The following is a 22,530-nucleotide window of genomic DNA, read 5'->3' on the forward strand; positions in this document are numbered from 1 at the left end:
TGTGAAATGGAATACAAATTGTTGGTGTTTTACTGTCACAAGTGGTCATTTCAGCTGGAAACTGCAGTTAATTGTATACAAAATGTAGGTAGAATCACGTTTTTCCAATGAGCCTCAGTTTATTATTTCCAAAGGTTTCCTAAAACATTCAACCACATACATTCAGGATATGAGTGGAACCTCTGAGAAATCTGAGAGCTTTCTCTCCCTCCTTTGACAGTCTACGCAACTACCACTTTGACGAATCAAAAAGTTCATAAAGAGATTGTAAAACTAATCCATATGAGCGGTTTAGTCCTAATTTTCTGAAGAGACATGATTGCTTTAAATGATGGACAGATTGAATTTAAACATTCGTCAACGCACACATCAGGTGTGGTAAATGGAAGCTCAAGCATGTTCGCTTGATGTGTGACTTGTGCGAGAACCAATGAGGTTCATTCTCTTGTGGGTTTAATGCTGCATGTTTGAGCTCCTGCAAGAACCAATGAGGTTCATTCTTGTGTGTTACACAGCACGTTTGAGCTTCTGAAAGAGGTTTGTTCTCATGCATCAAGCAGGTACGATTGAGCTTCTGTTTATGACTAAATACTCATAATTCTTTCCAGTGTTCCAGAGCGGCATGTAATAATGTATAGTTGTAATACAGTAGATGTAATAATGTTATTCGTGAACGGCTTCTATAAGTTGTGTGGGTGGTGATTACTTAAGGATGATTTTGGTCTGAGCTTTAGAACTGAATGTTCAGATCTGTATAAGCCTTTGTCATTTCTTTCACTTCTAAAAAATCAAAATTGCGGTAAAAATGGCAGAGCATAATAGAGCCTCTCTTATTAATACTATTCATAATATCGTGTCTCTTCAGAAAATTAGGACTAAACTGCTCAATTCATATAGATTCGTTTTATGATCTCTTTACAAAGTTTTTGTAGTACAAACTGGTAGTTGCGTAGCTGTCAACGGAGGGACAGAAATCTCTCAGATTACATTGAAAGTATCTTAATTTGTGTCCCGAAATAAACAAAATCAAATGTCTTACTGTTTTGAAAGGACATGAGGGTGAGTAAATGATGACAGAAATTTCATTTTTGGGTGAACTATACCTTTAATCACAAATTTATTTGAACAAAATGTGCTTATTTTTGTTTTTAATATTTAATATTTGTTAGTTAATATTTAAAATAAATTGTCCCAGAGATCTTGATGTTAATGGTTTGGTAGTGTGAAAGCAGACTTGTAACAGTAAACATAAGTAAACCGTAAACATGGCACAGTGGCTGTGCCACACACCTCATCCCATCATTCCAAACACTTCCAGTCTAAAGAGGCACCTGAGTGACCTACTAAACCAGAACTGCTGACATCCAAGAGATCTCAGCCACAGATTTCGGCCTCAAGTTTGAACAAGCAAAATGTTCCTGCACGCAATCCTGTTGGTCTTGCTCTGTCCTCTCGTCTGGGCCGAGCAGATAACCGCAGCTCTCCGCTCAGTACAAAGCCTCGTTCTGTTCGCAGCCGATCTGCTTCTTGACCCATGACACACACGCAATGTTTGGTCTCACAATGTTCTTCTCCCTTAAAGCCACACATGAAGCACAAGTGTTAGAAATAAAACACAACTTGCTCTAAGGCCACATAAACAACAGAGTCTGAATATTTATGAGTGAAAGGTTGAATTTCACCCCTAAATTGCTTCAGGAAACACATTTTAGAGGCGTGTGATTAGCATGTCTGCTATCGAGAAATTGGATTTGGAAATAGAGTGCAGTGAGGCAGACTTTGGGATGATGGGCTGGAGGATCTATACGGGAAGGAACCGTTCGCTGGGTCCACCGAAGATGACTTCCTGATAGAGTCCCTGTGAATCCGTAGAGGGGAATTTCATAAGCCGTGGCTTTCGCTGAACTAAACAGCAAACATCACCTCCATGCACATTCTGCTTGTTGTAATGTTGTTGTTTCCCTTAAGTAAACTTTGCAAATTATATCTTACAGGCCAATGTCAAAACAAGAAACACTGCTTGTCATGAATTCAAATTTATGCACGCACATTTGCATAGGAATATTGGGTGCTTTAAGAGCGTCTAGCCTCAATAAACAACTGCTTTGATGCCTTTTGACCTTCCAGAAATTAGTTGCCCTGGGCTCAGTGAGGAATAAATGTGAAAAACATTGATTTAAATACGAAAGGAATGTGTTTTAATTGATCAAAAACTTCTGTCCACAGAGGCTCTTCTTCGCAAACTCAAAAATACACTGTCGGCATCTCATTGTGCTGCTTTTAACCCTCCAGCTTTAGTTTCTTTCTACAGAAGAACACGTTAGGAAGAATGTAGCCATTTCCCAAGACAAAGAGTGATACGGTAAATCTGTTTAGTCCTCTCTTTTTCTTCCTTTGGATATTGATGTATGAGATTATATATAGGGGGGTGGAAAACCTTCAATTGCGCACTGATGAGTGAAACAAGAAAAAGTGTGTATTCTTGCAGATATGGCAATGTTAAACCTGAGTACAGTTTTCTGGATATAGATTTATGACAGAAGCCATTATTTTCATCCTGCCGTGAGCGGGGACACACACGCTAAAACACTCCTGTGCTCATAGAGAAAAGTAATTATGATCTATCTTTTGCATCACTCACTCGTCCTGGAGAGGCAGCTTGATCTCGCTCACCAGTCACTACCACACATGCTGTATTTAAATCAATAGTTCAATGGCGCAGTACTAGTCACAGTTTTGCACTGTGTGGTGAAGTACAGATTTATTTTATGAAGGAAAAACTGCCCACATTCTGGCTCAGAGAATCTGCAGTGCTGAAGAAGTGCTTAAATATCCCATAAATCATTGCTTACCTGTGGTACAATATGTTGGAAACTTACTCTATACTACTGTATATACCAGGGGGAATAGCAGCCATTATAACCGGGGGGGATTGCATCACGCCCCACTTTTCGGGCAAGAATCATTATGTTTTAAGAGCTTTGTTTTGCTTGGCTGCAGTGTGAAGGAAAAAAATGTAGGTGGCTGCATAAAATGACAGTTTTAAGGCCAAGTGCAAGATTCTGCCACACAGCTGCATCGACGGAAAGTCAAACAAGCCAGTGTTATTTTAGTATTATTTATACACTTTTATAATATTGAATAATTATTTTGAATTCACTTTTATTTTTATATTTTAGTGATTCTGTCATGTGCTATTGTCATTTATGCTTTTTTTTTTTAATTGTTTCTATTTAGCTTGATTTATTTTATTTTCAGTCTTAATTTTAGTACTTCAACTTATTTTATAGTTTTTATTTTTTGTTTCATTTCCAATTTTAATTCAAATTTTCAAAGTTAAAATTATTTTCATCTAATATTTTTCTTTTATTTTGTTTCAGTTTTATTTTAATTAACAAAAAATATTTTAATGGTTTCAGTTAACAGCACTGAAACAAGCTGTCAAACGCAAAATCGCTAAGACCAACTTTTTTGCTCAGGAAATTTATTATTATTATATTATGGCATTTAATAAGTATTCATAAGCCAGGCTGATATGGTTTATAATCATTTTTCAGATCATTCCTAAGTCCTAAGCATCGACCCCTTAAACTTTCCTTAAAACAGAGCGCTAATGGTAACCTTTCAAGAAAGGTCAGCAATCTGTTATTAGGCTATAAAACTAAAACCAGTTTTTTATATAGACAGGTGTGAAACCATTTTTTAAGTAGACAGATCTGCTAGTTAACGTCACAAAGACATCTTTCACCTTCACATCCTCTCAGGGCGTCTGTGCAATCATAATCATGGAACACAGGTGTCCACGTCAATTGATTTATCTGTCATTGTAGGCAGCAATGGACATGGACCTCAGTTATAAATCTCACATAATGGACATTTTCTCTACTGCTCCTGTCTCAGTTCAGCCATAATGACTTTGGCAAGGAAGGAAAGAGGGTTAAAGGTCACTCCAGGGACCAAATGAAAAGGTAACGGCGTTCCTTTATCTTCTACTTCCTGATTCCTCAGGGCCTTCTCTGTTTGATCAAATGATCAGTCAAAGCTGATGCACCCAGTGTCAGACGGAGGGGAATAGGATTGTGGAAAAACATGATTGTGAGCTAAAACATTAAACATGTTTTATAAATTTGACATAAACAATGCACTTTATCTATGCATTTTATGTCCCTTATATGCAGTTAACTCTTATAAGCAATATACACTACCATTAAAAAATCAGTAAGATAAAAAAAATATAAAAAAAATAATAATTATTATTATGGTTTCCATAAAAATATCAGGCAGGACAACTGTTTTCAACACTGATAATAAGAGGAAATGTTTCATGAATGACTTTTGGAAGATCATGTGACACTAAAGACTACAAGAAAACAGATAAATTGGAATAATATTTTGCAATGTTACTGTTTATACTGTATTCTTTTTTTTCTTTTCTTTTTTTTAAATCAGTCTTGGTGAGCACAAGTGACGAAAAAAAAAAAAAAAAAAAAATCTATACAACACTGTGAACTGTCCTTAAAAGCTGGCTGATAATATAAGCGAGGCTCTATTATGCGCTGACATTTTTACAGCAATTAAGATTTTAGAGAAGTGAAAGAAATGACAAAGGCTTATACAGAGCTGAACATTCAGTTCTAAAGCTCAAAGACCAAAATCATCCTTAAGTAATCACCGCCCACACAACTAATAGAAGCCGTTCACAAATAACATTATTACATCTACTGTATTACAACTATACATTATTACATGGCTCTCTGGAACACTGGAACGAATTATGAGGTCAAATATTTTTTTCTATAATTAAAACTTTATAACTGACCATTGACAGTGGTCCCAGACAACACTGCATGGCATTTTCAATTTATTTATTTATTTGGTAAGTAACTTGATAAATCCCATCATAAAATTAAGTCTACAATCAAATTAAACCATGTTAAAAAAAAATCTAAACTACTGCTGATTGGATATCATGTGGATATCATGATCCCTGACATATCATGTGCTGACTAACAGGTAAGGATGGACAAAACCAATGCTGTCTTTTTAATAGGAAGAATCAATATCACACTACTACTCTATCACAATTTTAACCTTGAACAAGTTTCTTCAGGACAGTTGGATCGTTCCTGCAATGTGTGCTTTAAAAAATAAACAATGATTAATGAAAAGTAATCAACAACATGTACCGATTCCTCACTCTAGTATGATTGAAAGGCTCAATATAGATAAAAGCACCCAGAGCCTGAGCATATACATCACAAAAATGGCATAAATATACATATAGAAATAAATCTTTTGAGAGCATGTCATACTGAAAAAGATAAACTGTATATTAATTAGCCCATGTCTTATCACAAATCCAAATGATTCATCTTGAGTTTGATGAAAAACTGAATTTCAAAAAAATGATTCACATTGAGTCAACCCACATATCTTCATTGAAACATAAGTCTATTCAATGTTGAGGTGAATCAAATAAATTAGAGACCCAAGTGTAAATCAAATGTCCATCTGTTGCTGTAGCAAATGACCAGCTCTCAAACACTATTCTGAACAGCTTGATGACTTTCACACTGTGCCAGAGCAACATCACTCAAGCTTGCACATACCATGCTGTGGATTGAACAAAATAACTACACAGTATATGTGGTAGCTCAAGCAAGAAGACCTCCAGTGAAGTGCTGAGAATTGGGGTCAAAGTTGGAGCTTAAACATTTGAGAAGGAAGTGCACATGGAATAGAGGAAAGATCGAAATGTATACTTTAGTGTAGGAGTATTACTACACATTTATGTCAAACAGTTCTTCAGAAAAAAGAAAAAAAAAGAAGAACATATGGATTTAGAACATCATGAGGATGACTTAATGACAAATATTACATTATTATTTACTCACCCTCGTGTCATTTCAATCCTGTATGACTTTGTTTCTTCTACTGAACACAAAAAGTAAGACATTTTTTTAAGAATTATGGTATTGAGACAATTCTTAAAATATTTTATTTTGTGTTCCACAGAATAAAGAAAGTCATACAGGTTTGAAATGATGACAATTAAAATGTTCCCTTTAATCTTGAAGGCTGAATTAAACATGAACACTAATACAGCCACAAATACACTCAAATGTACTCAGTATCATAAACTGAAATGCATGAATGTGGTTATTTTGGTAATTTGTTTTTTTTTTAAATCTGAACACACAGATATGGAAGATTTTCCACACTCCATGTATTAAAGTGACACAGGAGAGAGGTATTGTAACTGAACATAGTAAAAGAGCTACTAACAATACAGTGCTCGTTTGGGTCATCAATAAACTCAAACCTTATAAAATCAGCTTGGCATCTTCAAAGAGTTATATATGCAAATTAGATGAAGATGCACCGGGCCAGAGGGAAGCGCGTGACAGCCATTTATTTTGTTTTGTGTCCCACTCTGTGCACGCGGTGAGAGAAACATCTCCCTCGCAAACACAACAATCTACCCGCAGAGCGCAGGAGAAGATGAATGATCCATAATCATTTGAGGAGAAAAGAGAGAAACGTATAGAGAGAAAATGACACTGCTGTCATCAATGGCAGGATAACAAGATTAGGGTCAGCCATCATTCATCAGCCATTCAATCTGCCTCTATTTCTGCCTCTGTGCTGGACTGCAAATTTCATCTTTTATTCCCTCCTTGCCATATTCCCTTCCTGCATTTTCTCTATCATTACAAGAACAGAAGCTGGGCTGCTGTCTATATTACATAGGGAGCTACTTCTTTTATACGTTGCATTGTATATAAAATATATTTCATTTTGAAATAATTAGGGCTGTAAACATACATTTAGTATAAAGAAAGTGGGGGGAGGGAAATAATGCATTTAAACAAAATGCATTTGTATACTACACTCACCTAAAGGATTATTAGGAACACCATACTAATACTGTGTTTGACCCCCTTTCGCCTTCAGAACTGCCTTAATTCTACGTGGCATTGATTCAACAAGGTGCTGAAAGCATTCTTTAGAAATGTTGGCCCATATTGATAGGATAGCATTTTGCAGTTGATGGAGATTTGTGGGATGCACATCCAGGGCACGAAGCTCCCGTTCCACCACATCCCAAAGATGCTCTATTGGGTTGAGATCTGGTGACTGTGGGGGCCATTTTAGTACAGTGAACTCATTGTCATGTTCAAGAAACCAATTTGAAATGATTCGAGCTTTGTGACATGGTGCATTATCCTGCTGGAAGTAGCCATCAGAGGATGGGTACATGGTGGTCATAAAGGGATGGACATGGTCAGAAACAATGCTCAGGTAGGCCGTGGCATTTAAACGATGCCCAATTGGCACTAAGGGGCCTAAAGTGTGCCAAGAAAACATCCCCCACACCATTACACCACCACCACCAGCCTGCACAGTGGTAACAAGGCATGATGGATCCATGTTCTCATTCTGTTTACGCCAAATTCTGACTCTACCATCTGAATGTCTCAACAGAAATCGAGACAGGCAACATTTTTCCAGTCTTCAACTGTCCAATTTTGGTGAGCTCGTGCAAATTGTAGCCTCTTTTTCCTATTTGTAGTGAAGATGAGTGGTACCCGGTGGGGTCTTCTGCTGTTGTAGCCCATCCGCCTCAAGGTTGTGCGTGTTGTGGCTTCACAAATGCTTTGCTGCATACCTCGGTTGTAACGAGTGTTTATTTCAGTCAAAGTTGCTCTTCTATCAGCTTGAATCAGTCGGCCCATTCTCCTCTGACCTCTAGCATCAACAAGGCATTTTCGCCCACAGGACTGCCGCATACTGGATGTTTTTCCCTTTTCACACCATTCTTTGTAAACCCTAGAAATGGTTGTGTGTGAAAATCCCAGTAACTGAGCAGATTGTGAAATACTCAGACTGGCCCGTCTGGCACCAACAACAATGCCACGCTCAAAATTGCTTAAATCACCTTTCTTTCCCATTCTGACATTCAGTTTGGAGTTCAGGACATTGTCTTGACCAGGACCACACCCCTAAATGCATTGAAGCAACTGCCATGTGATTGGTTGATTAGATAATTGCATTAATGAGAAATTGAACAGGTGTTCCTAATAATCCTTTAGGTGAGTGTATTTTGAACTATATGTCATATTAAAACATGGAACTCATAAAATACTGCAATACAGAAAATACTGATACACTATTGTTCAAAAGTTTGGCGTCTAAGATTGTTTAATGTTTTTGAAAGAGGTTTCTTATGCTCACCAAGCCTGCATTTATTTATAGCAGCATTTATTGTATTAAAAAAATACAGTAAAAACAGTAATATAATTACAATTTACAATAATTGCCTTTTTTAAATATATTATCAAATGTATTCCTGAGATGGTAAAGCTGACTTTTCAGTGTCACATGATCCTTCAGAAATCATTCCAATAAGCTGATTGGTGCTCAAGAAACATTTCTTATCATCAGTTTTGTGCCTCTTAATATTATTGTAGAAACAGTTATAATTGGTTTTTTTAGATTCTTTGATGATTGATGAATAGAAAATTCAAAAGAAAAGCATTTATTCGAAATCTAAGTTTTGGTAACATTATTCAGTAAATGTCTTTTTTGTCACTTTTTTGATCACTTGAAGGTGTCCTTGGTGAATAAAAGTATTAATTTCTTTAAATAAAAAAAAAATAAATAAAAAAAAACGGACTCCAAACTTTTTGAACAATAACATTTAAAAAATCCTCAGAGCTCAAGCAAACATGAATTGTATTCTGCTTTGAGATCTCTGCGCTGCGCCTCGTCACTGCCTCAGTGATCGCATCATTAAGACCTTCATCTATCTCTCTTTTCCTAGACTAAAGTGCCAGTGAATGCGGATTAAACAAACACCATCTTAAATCACTTCAGTGCAGCACCATTAGAGAGGCAGTGGTTCATTTGACTGAGAGATCATGGATGGAGCGAACGCCGCGGGGGGCAGAACAGGATAAGTCATACCCAGATGTGGAGCTGTGTCTCTGCGTAGAGCGTCACAGTTCATCAGCTCTTCTGGAGCATCGGTGTGAAGAGCTGACTCCATATATCACTCAGCAAAGCGTCAGCAACACACAAACACTAAAGTACTTCAGGTCAGCAAGAGCTCAAACACAGCACAGCGCTCCAGATCAGGAGAGGTTAATAAAGTCTCAAATATAAAGACGTCCCGCTGGCCTGGGGACTAATGAGGGACATTTGACATTTAACAGTCTCTTGTCTATTCAAGCCAGTGCTGCATTTACACTGAACATTTTACATTTGTTGATCTTGTACATCACTGTTTATGCCTTGCAAATGTAAATGTTTGGTTTTCTGTAATTCTACTGATTTGACACCAATGTTTTCCAACTGGCAAACATAGATGAGGGTTTGTCAAAATTGTAAAAGTGATGACAGTCATACGGCATCAGTAAGAATGTATTGAAAAATACAAACCGAATCAGTAATGTGTTGCCTCGTCCGCACAAAATGTAATACATTTATAATATGCAATAATAGTAATAATAATATTAATAACAATAATTTATCATTATATAGCATTTCAGGACCCCAAAATCGCTTTAAAAAGGAAACAACAAACACCAAGACAGATATGAAGTGAGAATCGGGGCAGAGTTAGGAACCAGAAATATCAGAAAAAAGTGAGATAAACCAGTGAGATATAGGTTGAGTTTTGAATATCTGAATGGATGAATTTTCATAGATGTTGTAGAAGATTGTTCCAAACTTGACAAAGATGATCTAAAGAAGGGGTGTCCAAACCACTGTCCAATCATGTCAATCCACTGTCCAGTCCAACCAATCAAGGTCTTAATAGGCGGCATACTAGATTCTTCCACGCAGGCTTGTTGAGGCAAGTTGGAGCTATATTCTGCAGGATAGTGGCCCTCCAAGAGCAGGATTGGACATGCCTGATCTAAAGTATCCTTTTTTTCTTCTTTTTTTTTAAACACTGAAAATGTTTGGTGCTGCTAGAGCTGCAGAAATCACACACTACAAGTTAAATATATAATTAAAGTTATTTTCCACTGTCACTGCGTAACATATAGTGTGCACACTGGCACTCATCCACAGCTTGAGTAATCTCTTCTCTGCAGGGGTGCAACATGTCCCTCCTTCTCCTCAGCAGCCAGTCTCCTGGGCAACACTGGGCTTGGTTTCAGAAATGTTAGCTTTCCCCTCGGGACCTGTCTGGATTCGACACCGCACGCTGAGAGAAACTTTCACTCCCACCATCCCTAGGGCCATTTACCATTAACCACCCAAGACTTGATTAAACCAAAGAGTGATACCTTTCTGAAATGTTTACTGGGATCCACCCTGCAGTGTCAAGAGGCAGTCATTCATTAGGAGGGACTGATGTTTAATGCATGGTTTGTCATAAATAGTTTTGAGTGGCCTGCCTCAAGGGAAACTGAAAAGATAAGCACACTGTTTAGCATTTTAAAACAGCTTTTCCACAAAATGGCACCAAACTGGAGTGGAAACACAATGGAATACGCTTTTCCAGTGTTTAAAGAGCTCAGTTTTTCATCAAATTCATTTATTTAAAAACATCACCTATGCGATATAATGAATGTGCACACATACCAACATCTTCCCCTTAAAGAAAATGTTGCTGTGAGGCATCTAAGGCACATTCTCTGAGGTAAAGTAGGCCGAGGTCACCTCCTGACATAACCCTCATTAGTGTGACCGCAAAGTAAGTCAAAGAGCTTTTCTTTTCATGTCTGAAAATGTCAGAGACGACTTCATTAGTTCAGGAGGGGCCAGGCAGGGGCCGTGGAGTTCTCTGCGAGGAGCATGTTCTCAAATGCCAGGCTTCTGTTCTGTGCGTGCCACGACCTAACTCACAACGCCGCCTCTCCCTGGGAGTAGACATGAACACACACACACTGCAAAAAATGCTTTTCTTACTTAGTATTTTTGTCTGGTTTCCAGTCCAAATATCAAAAAATTCTTAAATCAAGATGCATTTATTAGATAAGTAAAATTAGATAAGATATGTCTTGTTTTCCGGGGGAATTAATCAAAATTAAGTGAGGGTAAGAAAAATAATCTTAATTCAAACAGAAACAAGATTATTTTTCTTACCCCATGGACAGATAATTGTGCTTGTTTTAAGCAAAAACTCACTTCATTTTGATTTATTTCCCCAGAAAACAAGACATAATATCTTATGGCATTTTACAACTTTAGTAAATGCTTCTTGATTTAAGAATTTTTTTGATATCTGGACTGGAAACAAGACAAAAATACTAAGTAAGAAAATCTTTTTTTGCAGTGCACTAACAGACACTCTGGATACTGCACACACAAATAAAACCTGACACGCTCACCCTGGGCTCTGCTAACACACATGCACGCTCTTATTTTACTGTGTCCCAGCAAGCACACACTGACAGGAAGTACCGAACCCCTGCTTTCAACATACAGACACACATGCTCTTCAACACACTAACAGCTGCACACCGGCTCCATGCTATGCAAATGCCAGACAACGAGGGGTTCGCTGGAGGCTGAGGAAAGAGAAGAAGAAAAACAACAGAATGACAGGTGACCTCCTGCCGACTGTCTAAAATTATGCTAATGAAGTCATTATTGTTTATTTATTACTTCATGACTGTGGCAAAGATGAACTCCAGGGGGAACATCACAGCCAATGACTGGGAGACTATCCAATGAGTTAAACTGAAATGAAGTCTAGTTAAAGCCAATGAATCAAGGTGGAATCATGGGAAATTACACCATAGAGAAGATTAGTCATGACTTTGGGAAGTGCGCAAGAACCGCAGGTTGTTGTTTCGCTCTTTTGCCTCCACTGTCGATCCCCGCCACTCAAAAAATCTCAGATACACTGAAGGAGGCGTGCAACATCTGAAGCTGTTTTTACTACAAGCATATCATTTTCTCCCCCACCTCCCTCCTCAAGCCAATCATGTTAGGTTGCCATGACAACAACCCCTGAGAGAAGCTAAAATAAGCAGGAGATACAATGCAATGGGTTACGTGACCTTCAGAGGACGCGACTAACTATCAGTCATGGAGGCGGATTTACTCTGAATTTGCGTTAGGATCAGACAGCATCTGTTTGTTTCTGAAATTATACAGCTTGGTGAGGAAAGTAAAGTATGACAATGAGAAACACAAAAGCATGCCTCCACAATCAGACTCCCATAAGGCCTAGGTCTATTTCCTGCAGAGAAGCAATTTCCCTCGCAGTCCAAACACCTATGTGTGAGCAGGGGGATCTGGGACCGGATGACTGTAAAGCTCTATCTCACATCCAATTACAATGAGGAACCGTCTAAAGCTCGTCTAAATTACTGCTGCCCCACAATCCACCAGGAGTTAATGAGCCATTAACCATTTAATGAAATCCATATGATGCTGGATGGACACAGGGAGGAAATCATGTTGATTGGGTCAAAAGTTGAGGTGATCTGCAGTATTTTTATGTTAAAGCTCTATGAATTTATAAAGCAAAATGGCAAAATCAGGAGTATCTTAGGTGCATCTTGTCATTTTTGTACCACAGTAGCAGTTTGACAATTATTCACTCTGTAAAGCAAAGAAAAACTGCTGACTTTCAGATAATGTTATAATAAAAACACAGGTATGTGACCACCATATTTGTCCAGCAAAAAAAAACAAAAAACAAAAAACACAAAACACTCTATTGAAGACAATTAGACTTAAGACATTCATTCATTCAGTTCATTTGTCCTAACACATAAGATAAATTAGCATGACGTTGTCCATTTATATATTTTCCTTGTCACAAATTGCCCCATGAAACATGCAATCTGTGTAAACAACCCAAATTTTGCAACCACATCCGTGGCATTTCCTGACTCTTTTCAGATAATGCTACTGGCGGAAATTCATTCTTAGTGAACAAAATGGTATAAGAACAGCTTTGTCCCTCCAGTGATAAATCATATGAATAGAAATAATATGAAGTAATGTGTTTATTAAAATGTGTTGTTTTATAGTGTTTATATTTGTTTATAGTGTTGTTTTTATAGTGTTGTCTATTGTATTGTCTATAATATGTATGAGAAAAAGCCTGAACTTGTTCACTGAAACCTAATTTACCGACGGGTATAAAATAAAGTAACCTGAACCTGAATTTCTCTCCAACATTTGGCTTTCAACAAACACAGAGAGGGAACTTTACATATGATGAGCTATGTACATATAACGTGCCACTTTCATAAGAACTAGAGCATCACAGATGGAGAGCTCACTGTGCACGATTCAAATCGGATAATGAACGATTAGAGATAACCTTAACTGAACTCCTGCTAATCAATGTCCAGTCTGATAGTAGGTCTATGTATCTCATTGCCACTCCTTACACACTACTGAAGATGGGTAAAAGCATTCAGGGTAATCCTTTCATATACTCAAACAATCCACTGACGGCAGTTCAGCACAATAGTGACAGCAGCCTGTTTGTACTCAAAAGACTCTTTCATGTTTTGTTGCTGTAGCAAGAACCTTGGCATAATTAGGACAGAAATTGTGCTAACTTTCCCTTTCAGCAAGATATATATATATTTTTTATAGCATTGTGACAGAATAAGCTTTGTGAGTCTAAATAAATATAAATCCTCAAACTCACCCACCACAATGTAATTGTAATGTAAGTGACAAATTTGGTACAAGCAGCCATCTTTAATTGACAACTTTCAATTCCATTATAATTCAGCACAGAGAGACAGGCTGGTTTACTTAAGTCATCGCATGAAGTACATTAAAAAGCAGCACAATCTTACCTTCATCAACACAGATTCGCTGAGTTTCTCCCGGTTAACAATTTTTATGGCAACTTTCTGACATGTGACACAGTGGATTCCCAGCTTCACGAGGCCTGGAGCGAGAGTAAAAAGAGAGAAGAGAGAAAAGAAATTCTGTCAACACGCATAAAAAGTACATCAACCTAAAAAGCACTTAGATGATAAAAGGCTGGTCCCAGCGTGAGTTTCATTTCGGTAAAATGAGAATTCTCTATCTAAAGCCCCCTGGTATCCATAATGTGACAACCAGGGGCACTTTTCATGTCGCAAAGTAAATGTCAGAGAACATACATAAACACAAACAAGGCCAGATCAGAGTCGAATCCCCCACAATGGCTTTTTGTCATATCAACGATAAAAGACTGTCACTATGCTCAAAGGCTGACACGGGCAGAAACCATATTTGGCTAAATGCCATGTCTGTGCATGCCTTTATTACCTCCATACATTTTTCAGCATGGCTCTGCATATCAAACTGTTGATTTCCCTGAAGGTTTACACAGGGGGCAGAGGGGATATAAAGACCTGACAGGTCTCTGGATCTCTTTTATATGTATGTCGTTAAAGCCCAAATGGCATCTTGCGCCACTTTCACAACATGCCATTGATGTTGTATCACAGGAGAGGACGCTCCGCAGACGCAATCTACACCCTCACACCGGACTTGAGGGCGCAGCGGAGAGCGTCCGGGGACCCGATGAATATTTCATCTTGCCGTAATTGCCTTGCGCTGAGATGAACACACACAGACATGTGTAAAATGCCACACGGCGGCTAATGCAATTGTGAGTCACCGGCAGAACTTTCGAGGAAGACAAAACCTGTAGCCGAATACAAAAAGAAGTTGTTTTTGCATACACAGCGAGAAAGGAACTCAAGAGCTCTGATGGCCAATGTCAAACCTGATTTAAAGACTAGCATGGCATGTTGTGTGGCCAGCATGGGATGCTTCTGTGCTAGTGTCCCCACCAGGCTTCTCAACTATCTAAACCAGCAAGACTTCCTCGAGCAACCAGCTTCAACACCACCTGCAAAATTCTGCTGGTAAACATGCTAGTCCATAAACTAGATCATCACCAACCAGTCTGATAGTCAATGACATATTAGACGATCCACTACAAAGAAAAGGACAAATCTTCTAAAAGGGAAGAAATATCTAGTTTAAAGCATATGTCGAGTTTGTGTATATAAATTATTTGTAGACATCTGAATCTTTAAAAAGTTACATAAAAGGTGACCTAATGTAAAGATTTTCAGTTAAGTCAAGAGTCAAGCCACATGAAATTTTAAAACCTAAACTGAATAATACATTTAAAATTTAAAAATATGCTCAGCACCAGAATTCTGTATGAATTGAATTTGTTTGTTTTTTGTTTTTTTTATTAATTAATAGATGAATCCCAAAAAACTTGCATGATCAGTGAATGAGAGACTTGAAGTCTCCACTCTCCTCGCTTGTAATTATTTAGGGAGGTCAAAATCATCTAGTCTGAAAATGATGAAGCTTTAATGTTAAAAGGCACTTCAAATTCCCCTAAAAATCAACTTTCTAATCATTAAAACATACGGCAAACCTCTCTCATAAATTGGTGCAAAGGAAACCATGGAAACCTACATGAGCACAACTAATCAAAGATAGGCTAAAGTTAGGCTAGCACAATTCAGTCAGTGTTCTGTGCAAAAACACATTAACATGAATGAGTCAACAACGTTCGACTCTCTGAAGCAAGTAAACAAGCAGAGTTCTTGTCATTTGCAGAGAAAAACAACACTTGCCCATAAGAGATTTCTCAACTTGACACACAACTAAAAAAAAATGTAAGGTTACTAAGTTGCAAAGGAGGCGTGTGTGAATAAAATGTCTGCAAGCAATGGGAATAGTAGAAACCAATATGTTATGAAAAAAGAAGAACAAACCGTAATATAGAGCGTTGAATGAGTTGAAGTGGTACTTGACGAATTAGGTGCCCGAGTATGGCTAAGGGTTTGTTCAAATATGAACACCAGTAATACACTCTTTGCTGCAAAACCATTTTGGTTCCACAAATTACCCAACAGTTAAAATAACAATTTGTATTGTTATTCTAAAGAACATTTTGGCGTATATCCCAGTGAAACGGCTTCTCGGACAAGAAAGAAGACTTGATTTTATCCTTTGGGAATTGATAGTTGTTGATTGCTATTGCCGGGATGTCATGTGAGTGACAGGCTGTCCCGCTCTCGTGCCAGTAAACACGTCATCACAGAAGAGAAGAGATGTTGCAATAGAGAGGGGAGATTATTCTGACTAAGGATTTAGAGAGCACATGACTTAAAAAAACACAGATAAATAATATGCAATATTCCATAAAACTGTCCTTTTTGATCTAATGGTGACTTTAAGAGAAAAAAAGTATGGTAATAAGTAATAGCCTTTCTTGCCATATTTCCCTTCACCCTGAGACTCTACCCTCTCTTTATATTTACTCTTTACATAGTAGTAAACTGAAATAGAGCAGCTTTGATAAGCTAACACATATACAGCAGCATGATATCATGTTCTCATGGCTGCACAGTGGAACAGCATCCCCGGAGGCTCAGCATGTGTTCTTGTAGGCTTCCCTCATCCACCCGCTGCAGGGGCTCAACAGATCAATAAATGGGAGTTCATCAGTTAGAGTGAATTGCCTGCTGGTGACCTTCAGCAATAACATGCATCAGTAATCACCAGGGCTTCTCCCATCAACTACCACTCTGTGTCAGATCGTCTTTGCTGTATGTACACACACGAACACACTCAGACAATACCTACTTTTCTCACACAGTCTCTGCCTTCTAATTTTTTTCGTAAATCCCCACATTCCCCCAAAGAAAGACACAGTAAAGTTTCTTTAACTACTCTGTCTCTACTACCTAGAAATAAATCCCACGGTAGGCCTTGAGATCCGTTTATTTTGCCTGGACTCTTTTATTTTTCTTATTAAAGAGCATGTAGCATGGTATTTGGCAGTAAAGTTGAGAACACAATAGATAACCACAGCTCTTGCCGAGGCCCTGTAGTCCCACTCAGATCTATTTTTGATTATTGTTGCAGCAACAGGGCTCCAGTATAAAAAAAACCATAATTACACAGTGACTAAACAAATGGAGTCAGTTTGAGGCTAAATGGAAAAGGCTACTTATGCTTATGTATTATGCATGTTGCTGATAAAGGTATTACAGTATGTATGTAAATGGCTTGTGACATTCAACCTGAATGTTGGACACTTTTTGAGAACAATCTGTAAATGAAGTGTTGGTTATGAACACAAGACTTTAATTTAAAAAATGACCTGCAGTCACTATTAACGTCTTAACATAGTTCATATTATTTGTTATTTACAGTGGGCACACACATTCCAATCTATTTTATAGTAATCCGTTCTAGTGAACATCACACACACACAATTGCAAACACTCCTGATATACATCCACTGATGTACAACTTCAAATTTGGTTCAATTGGTTATTCGGAACTCTCAAAACACTGACCTACAAAATTCCAGATCAGACAGTGGTATTTACAGGTTGGATCATTGGATAATTGAATTTGAATCGAAACCATGACCTTGGCATTGAGAACAACAGGAATTAAGCTCAAATGAAATCTACTATGGCCCTGGATCAATACATTACACAGACAATTTATCAAAAAGATTATGTTAAATTATTAATATGACCCTTTCCCTGCCAACTACCCCCACAGTAATGTCAATGTAATAATACAAACTGGCAGCCATATTAGCCTTAGAAGCACTTGTTTCCTATGCAAAAAGATATGCTAATGTTTCGAACCTCTGACCTTCCACATCCCCATTAACCCTGTGCTGACTCTAAACGCAGCCATTCAAAAGTGTCTGACAGTGACGCAGGGCAGGTGTGAATCACAGGGATCTGATGAGCGCTTGTGTTCTCTGACAGGCTGTTTAGAGCGGGTCAGCAGGAGTGTCTTCAGCGGTAATGAGGGCTAACCACTGAAAACAATAACACCAACTGCTCTAATAACAGCAAGTAGCTCATAAACCCTAGGAGTCAGGCATCATCTTTTATGTTTGTTTTATTTTCCTCATCGCCTTCACTGAAAAAAACCCTTCAATTAATCCTTTTATAGTTTCTGCCTAAGGGCAATGGTGGTCTTGAGATCACCACCCACACTTTCACCACTGCTCTTCCCTCTGTCTTGTAACTACCAGCGTTCTGCATTTATTTAAAGGTCTGTTTTTAGCATTTGCCGCTTAGGCCTCACTGAGCAGCTGGATGGAGATAAACGATTCACTTTGCATTTCAAATCACTAATTGTTCATGCGGCTTCCACTGGTCCAGAACATCCATGGGTCTCTTCTCTTAGAGTGCTTAACACCTGGAACCTTCTGAAAACACACTTATGTCCTCAAATGTATAATTTTTACTGTAATTAGAGCTTGGCCGCAACTGTAAATGACTGTGAAAAGATTCCTAAAAATGATTGGAAGGAAAAAGGAAGTTATACTCCTCACTACGTCACACTTGAAGGACATGAGTTTCATTTATGTAGATTTGATGCGGTGTAGGTAAAAATAAATTTGTAACATTTTATAAAAAATCCGAAAAACAGCCAGAAAGGAGCAATTTTGCATTATTATTCAATGATGCTCATGGTAGAGTATGGTAACACCACATACTTGAACATAAAACGGTTAAGTAAACTGTACATATATTTCAAATAAATGTGGTTCAATTGAATGTTCTATTCATCAAAGAATCATGTCAAATATGTCAGTTTCCACAAACATAATGAGCTGCACAATTGTTTTCAACTGTGATTTCTGAAGGATCACCTGACACTTTGCCTTTAAATATGTATCTTCCAACAAAGATAGTAAAACCTGAAATCTGGAACACTGGAGACCAGCCAACAAATAAGAAAATATCTAATATTATGTACTTTCTCAGTTTCTCAGTATAAAACTTTAGAAGTCAGTAGAAAGTCCCCACTGTGATTTAAAAGAAAGTGTGTGTGTGTGTGTGTGTGTGTGTGTGTGTGTGTGTGTGTGTGTGTGTGTGTGTGTGTGTGTGTGTGTGTGTGTGTGTGTGTGGTTACCAGGTGACTGCCTTTTAGAGAGAAGCCATTTGGAAATTTCTCAGTGTGCCATCTGTGCCTGTCAAAATGATGATTGATGATCTTAAAATCTGAATATATATATATATATATATATATATATATATATATATAGCCAAGTGAAAAGTTACTTTTAATAGCAGTCCATTTGGGATGAAGCTACATGAGACACAGGGGAACTATCCCCATGAGGAATTCAATAAGCAAGGGATCACTCTCTTTCTCCTGGCTCTTCTTTGTGAGCATGTAATGTAGATTGTTGCATTTATCAAGCATCATTGAAACAATCTGAGATGCCATCTGCTAACTGCAAACACAGAGATATAATAAGAGTCCCCTCCGGCAGACAGACCGAAGCGCACTTCCTCCCAATCATATCCGTCATGCTGTATTCTGAGCAGCCGGGAGTGATTATGGCTTGAATGGCGACTCACCATGAAGGTGGTGAAGGGGCAAAATAAAGTTAATCCCAACACTGTCCCAACAATAAAAACAATGATTTATTTAGCAGACACATTTAACAAAAGCTCCCTACACAAAATAACCACTACAAGCCTGCAGAAAATATAACATTTTAAGTTTGATCAAAACAATGTAACTGTAGAGGGCAAAGTAATTTTGTTTATGTAAGGGGTATGTAAGGGGTTTACTATAAGTTCAAATGTTAAGCTCAGCATTTGTGCCATAATTTTGATTATAAAAAAATCTATAAAAATAAATAAATAAATAGCAACTCATCTCTTTTCCTTTAATTGTTTTTTAGAAATGTGAAGCTTATTTTAGAATAGCACATTAATCCTGTTTTAATGGGTTAATAAAGTTAATAAGTGTTTTTTATTCACGTCGGACGCACACACACACACACACACACACACACACACACACACACACACACACACACACACACACACATATATATATGTGTGTGTTGTATATTTAAACATAACCATTTTTAGAAGTTTATTAAAGTTTAACTGAAAAATGAACACATTTCTGTTCAAACCTGATGATTCATGTAATGCAACAATCAACCACAAAACGTATTAGTATTATTACATAGTATTACGTATTATTTGATTAGTAACATAGAAATAAAGCAAAATCTAAAATATTTATGATGCAATTTTTCATAAAATATTATATCAAAATCCTAAAACTTTGATTATTTTTAGGTTTAAATTAGACTTTGAGTAACAGATTTACAGTTTTACTACTGAACCCCACTGTAGTATATGTTCGATTTTTTCCTTCTTAGCTTGCACATCACCATCATTGAGATGAATGTTAAGGATACAGAGTGGAAAACTTAGCATTAACTTCTTTTGCTTTGAAAGCTAAGAGCAACAAATTTAGCAGAACTGGGCACTGTCATTCACTCAATTGCGCAGCAAGACTGGAGTGAAACAGAGCTCGGGTGCTGCTGAAGTGCATAGTTTTTCAGCGACTTGTACTGTATATGCGCAGCAGTCGCACAAATGGTTTGTCAGAGCAGTGCAGTTCTGTTGACAAGCGCAGGTTAATTCTCACACTCACATTTATAGCACCATAATGTAAACAACAACAACAACAACAACAACAACAAAAAACAGGTTGTGTGACTGTAAGAATTGATTACTGTACTGTAGATCACCATGAAGGTGCCAGGGAATTTATCTTAATTAAATACATACACCTCTGGTTATTGATCACATGCAAGTGATTACCCCTCCCATCTGATGGTTATGCTCATCTTTTTAGAACAAAATAGGACTTTTTACATTTGAAATAGTTCTAGGTCATTTTAAACCCCGGGTAAACTGAACCCTGGGTTATCTTGTTTCACGTTCCACACACTGCTCATAATTTACCCGGGGTTAACAATTAATCCTGGGTATTCATAAACTTATGTTTCACATTGTACATTCCTAAACCCTGGGTTCATTATTTGCATATTTGCTGTGTCAGTGTCATTGACTGGATGAACGCAGCATGCGACCAGTTTACATAAAAGATCTAGCATTAGGCATCCTCGTATTGCCGACTGTACTATCGATTTTATCCTGAATGGACATTTCAGACTAAAAAGGTAAGAATGAAACGGCCTCTTCTTCGTAAAAATTTACGTATTTTACATTTTTCCTCTCAAACACTGAATTTACTGTTTATACAATGAATGCTCAGTGTTTCAGTGACTGTCCAAAGCACGCAAATATGAGTACGCAATTGGTAACATTCTAACACTGCATCGTTTCACACTGTACACGTCTGTCAACGCAATGCAGGGTTAACACCGCAAAAGTTTCATAACCCCGGGTAAAAAGCAGTGCTAAGCCCACTTCTAAATCACTCGTTCCTTTATCCGGGGTTAAAAGTTGTGTTTAGAACCCGGGGTTAAACTCAGTGTGAAAAGCCAAATACAGATGCAAAACGGGACTGTGAAGTGAATGGAACTGTTATAGTACCACACTGCTATGTAAAAATGCTTAGTAGACAGTCACTCAATGTTGTCAAGCATACTCAATTTCAAATAAATCAATGAACTTGAGTCTCAGGGCTTATTTCGGGCTCATGTCCAAAAACATTCCCAAAGCTTCTACATGGGATCCCTGGAAGGGGGATGTATTGGACAGCAGACATGTCTCCAGCTGCCCCTCCCTGAAGCACATGCTCCATGAGCATCTTGGGCCCGATTCAAATAAAGGGGCTGCGTGCCAACGACATTAAGCATGTGTTTATTGCTTTTAATGAAAGCCAAGGGGAGACAAATAAATCCTCAAAGGCTAAGCTGTTATTGCTGTCTCCTGGTGGGCTGTGAAAGTGACCAAGACATCACAGAGAAGTGGACACTGATGGATAAACAATAGACAAAAAATCCTGTCCCTAATCCAATCCTTAATAACAATCAAATCTAAGAGCAAAACCCAATGTCAAATCCCAAAACCCAATTGTAAAATTGGCACTGGCCAACCAGAAGCATGTGAAACGCAATGCAGAAGTGTTTTGGGGAGGTTTAGTGGGCTTTGGTGGGGGTTGTATTATACCGGTCACCATTGTAGGAGGCTGTTGACATCTCTCTCAAGAACTGGCTGATTCGAGTGATGCGCCAGTGATGGCTCGGTCATTACCCCACTGCCTACTGTATATTAACAGTCAAGCGTGGGGATTTCTGCCTCTCAACACATCATCTGCTCACTCTCTCACACTCCCACTCGTCTCTGTGCTTTGCTCTCTTTGCTTTCTTCCTTTTGATCCCCTCTCCTCTTAATTCATTACAGATAAAGGAGCCTCCACAATGGATTTGTCCGGTTTAGATAAAGACAATAGAGGAGCAAGGTGGAGAGAAAGCAATGGTTCAGTTATTGTACAAAAGGCACAGCAATGCCAGTATCGGCCACAGTTCTACAAGGAATAGCATCTGTTTTGCATTCAACAATCAATGTAAGTCATGAAACGGATAGTTCACCAAAAATTCAAATGTTGTCATAATTTACTGTTAACATATTGTTTATAACAAGGTATTTTGATGAATGTTCTAGTTGTTTGTACATACAAGTTATTGGCTGTGCTTTGACTGTATGGAGAAAAAAAGACATTTGAGATTTTTTGCATTCCACAAAAAGAGGATAT

General features: G+C 37.9%; 1 protein-coding gene across 11 annotated transcripts in view; it reads right to left on the reverse strand.

Annotated features, from left to right (window-relative positions):
* The window catches only part of brsk2b (BR serine/threonine kinase 2b), a 128,210-nt gene that overhangs the window by 50,733 nt on the left and 54,947 nt on the right, over window positions 1–22,530 (reverse strand). For all 11 annotated transcript variants that reach the window (XM_084108495.1, XM_084108503.1, XM_084108500.1 and 8 more), the window contains exon 2: window positions 13,788–13,882. In XM_084108495.1, the coding sequence (XP_083964621.1) occupies window positions 13,788–13,882 (95 nt within the window). The remainder of the gene's footprint in view (window positions 1–13,787; window positions 13,883–22,530) is intronic.

Source organism: Abramis brama (genome assembly GCF_963993115.1).
Source record: "Abramis brama genome assembly, chromosome: 3".
NCBI lineage: Eukaryota > Metazoa > Chordata > Actinopteri > Cypriniformes > Leuciscidae > Abramis > Abramis brama.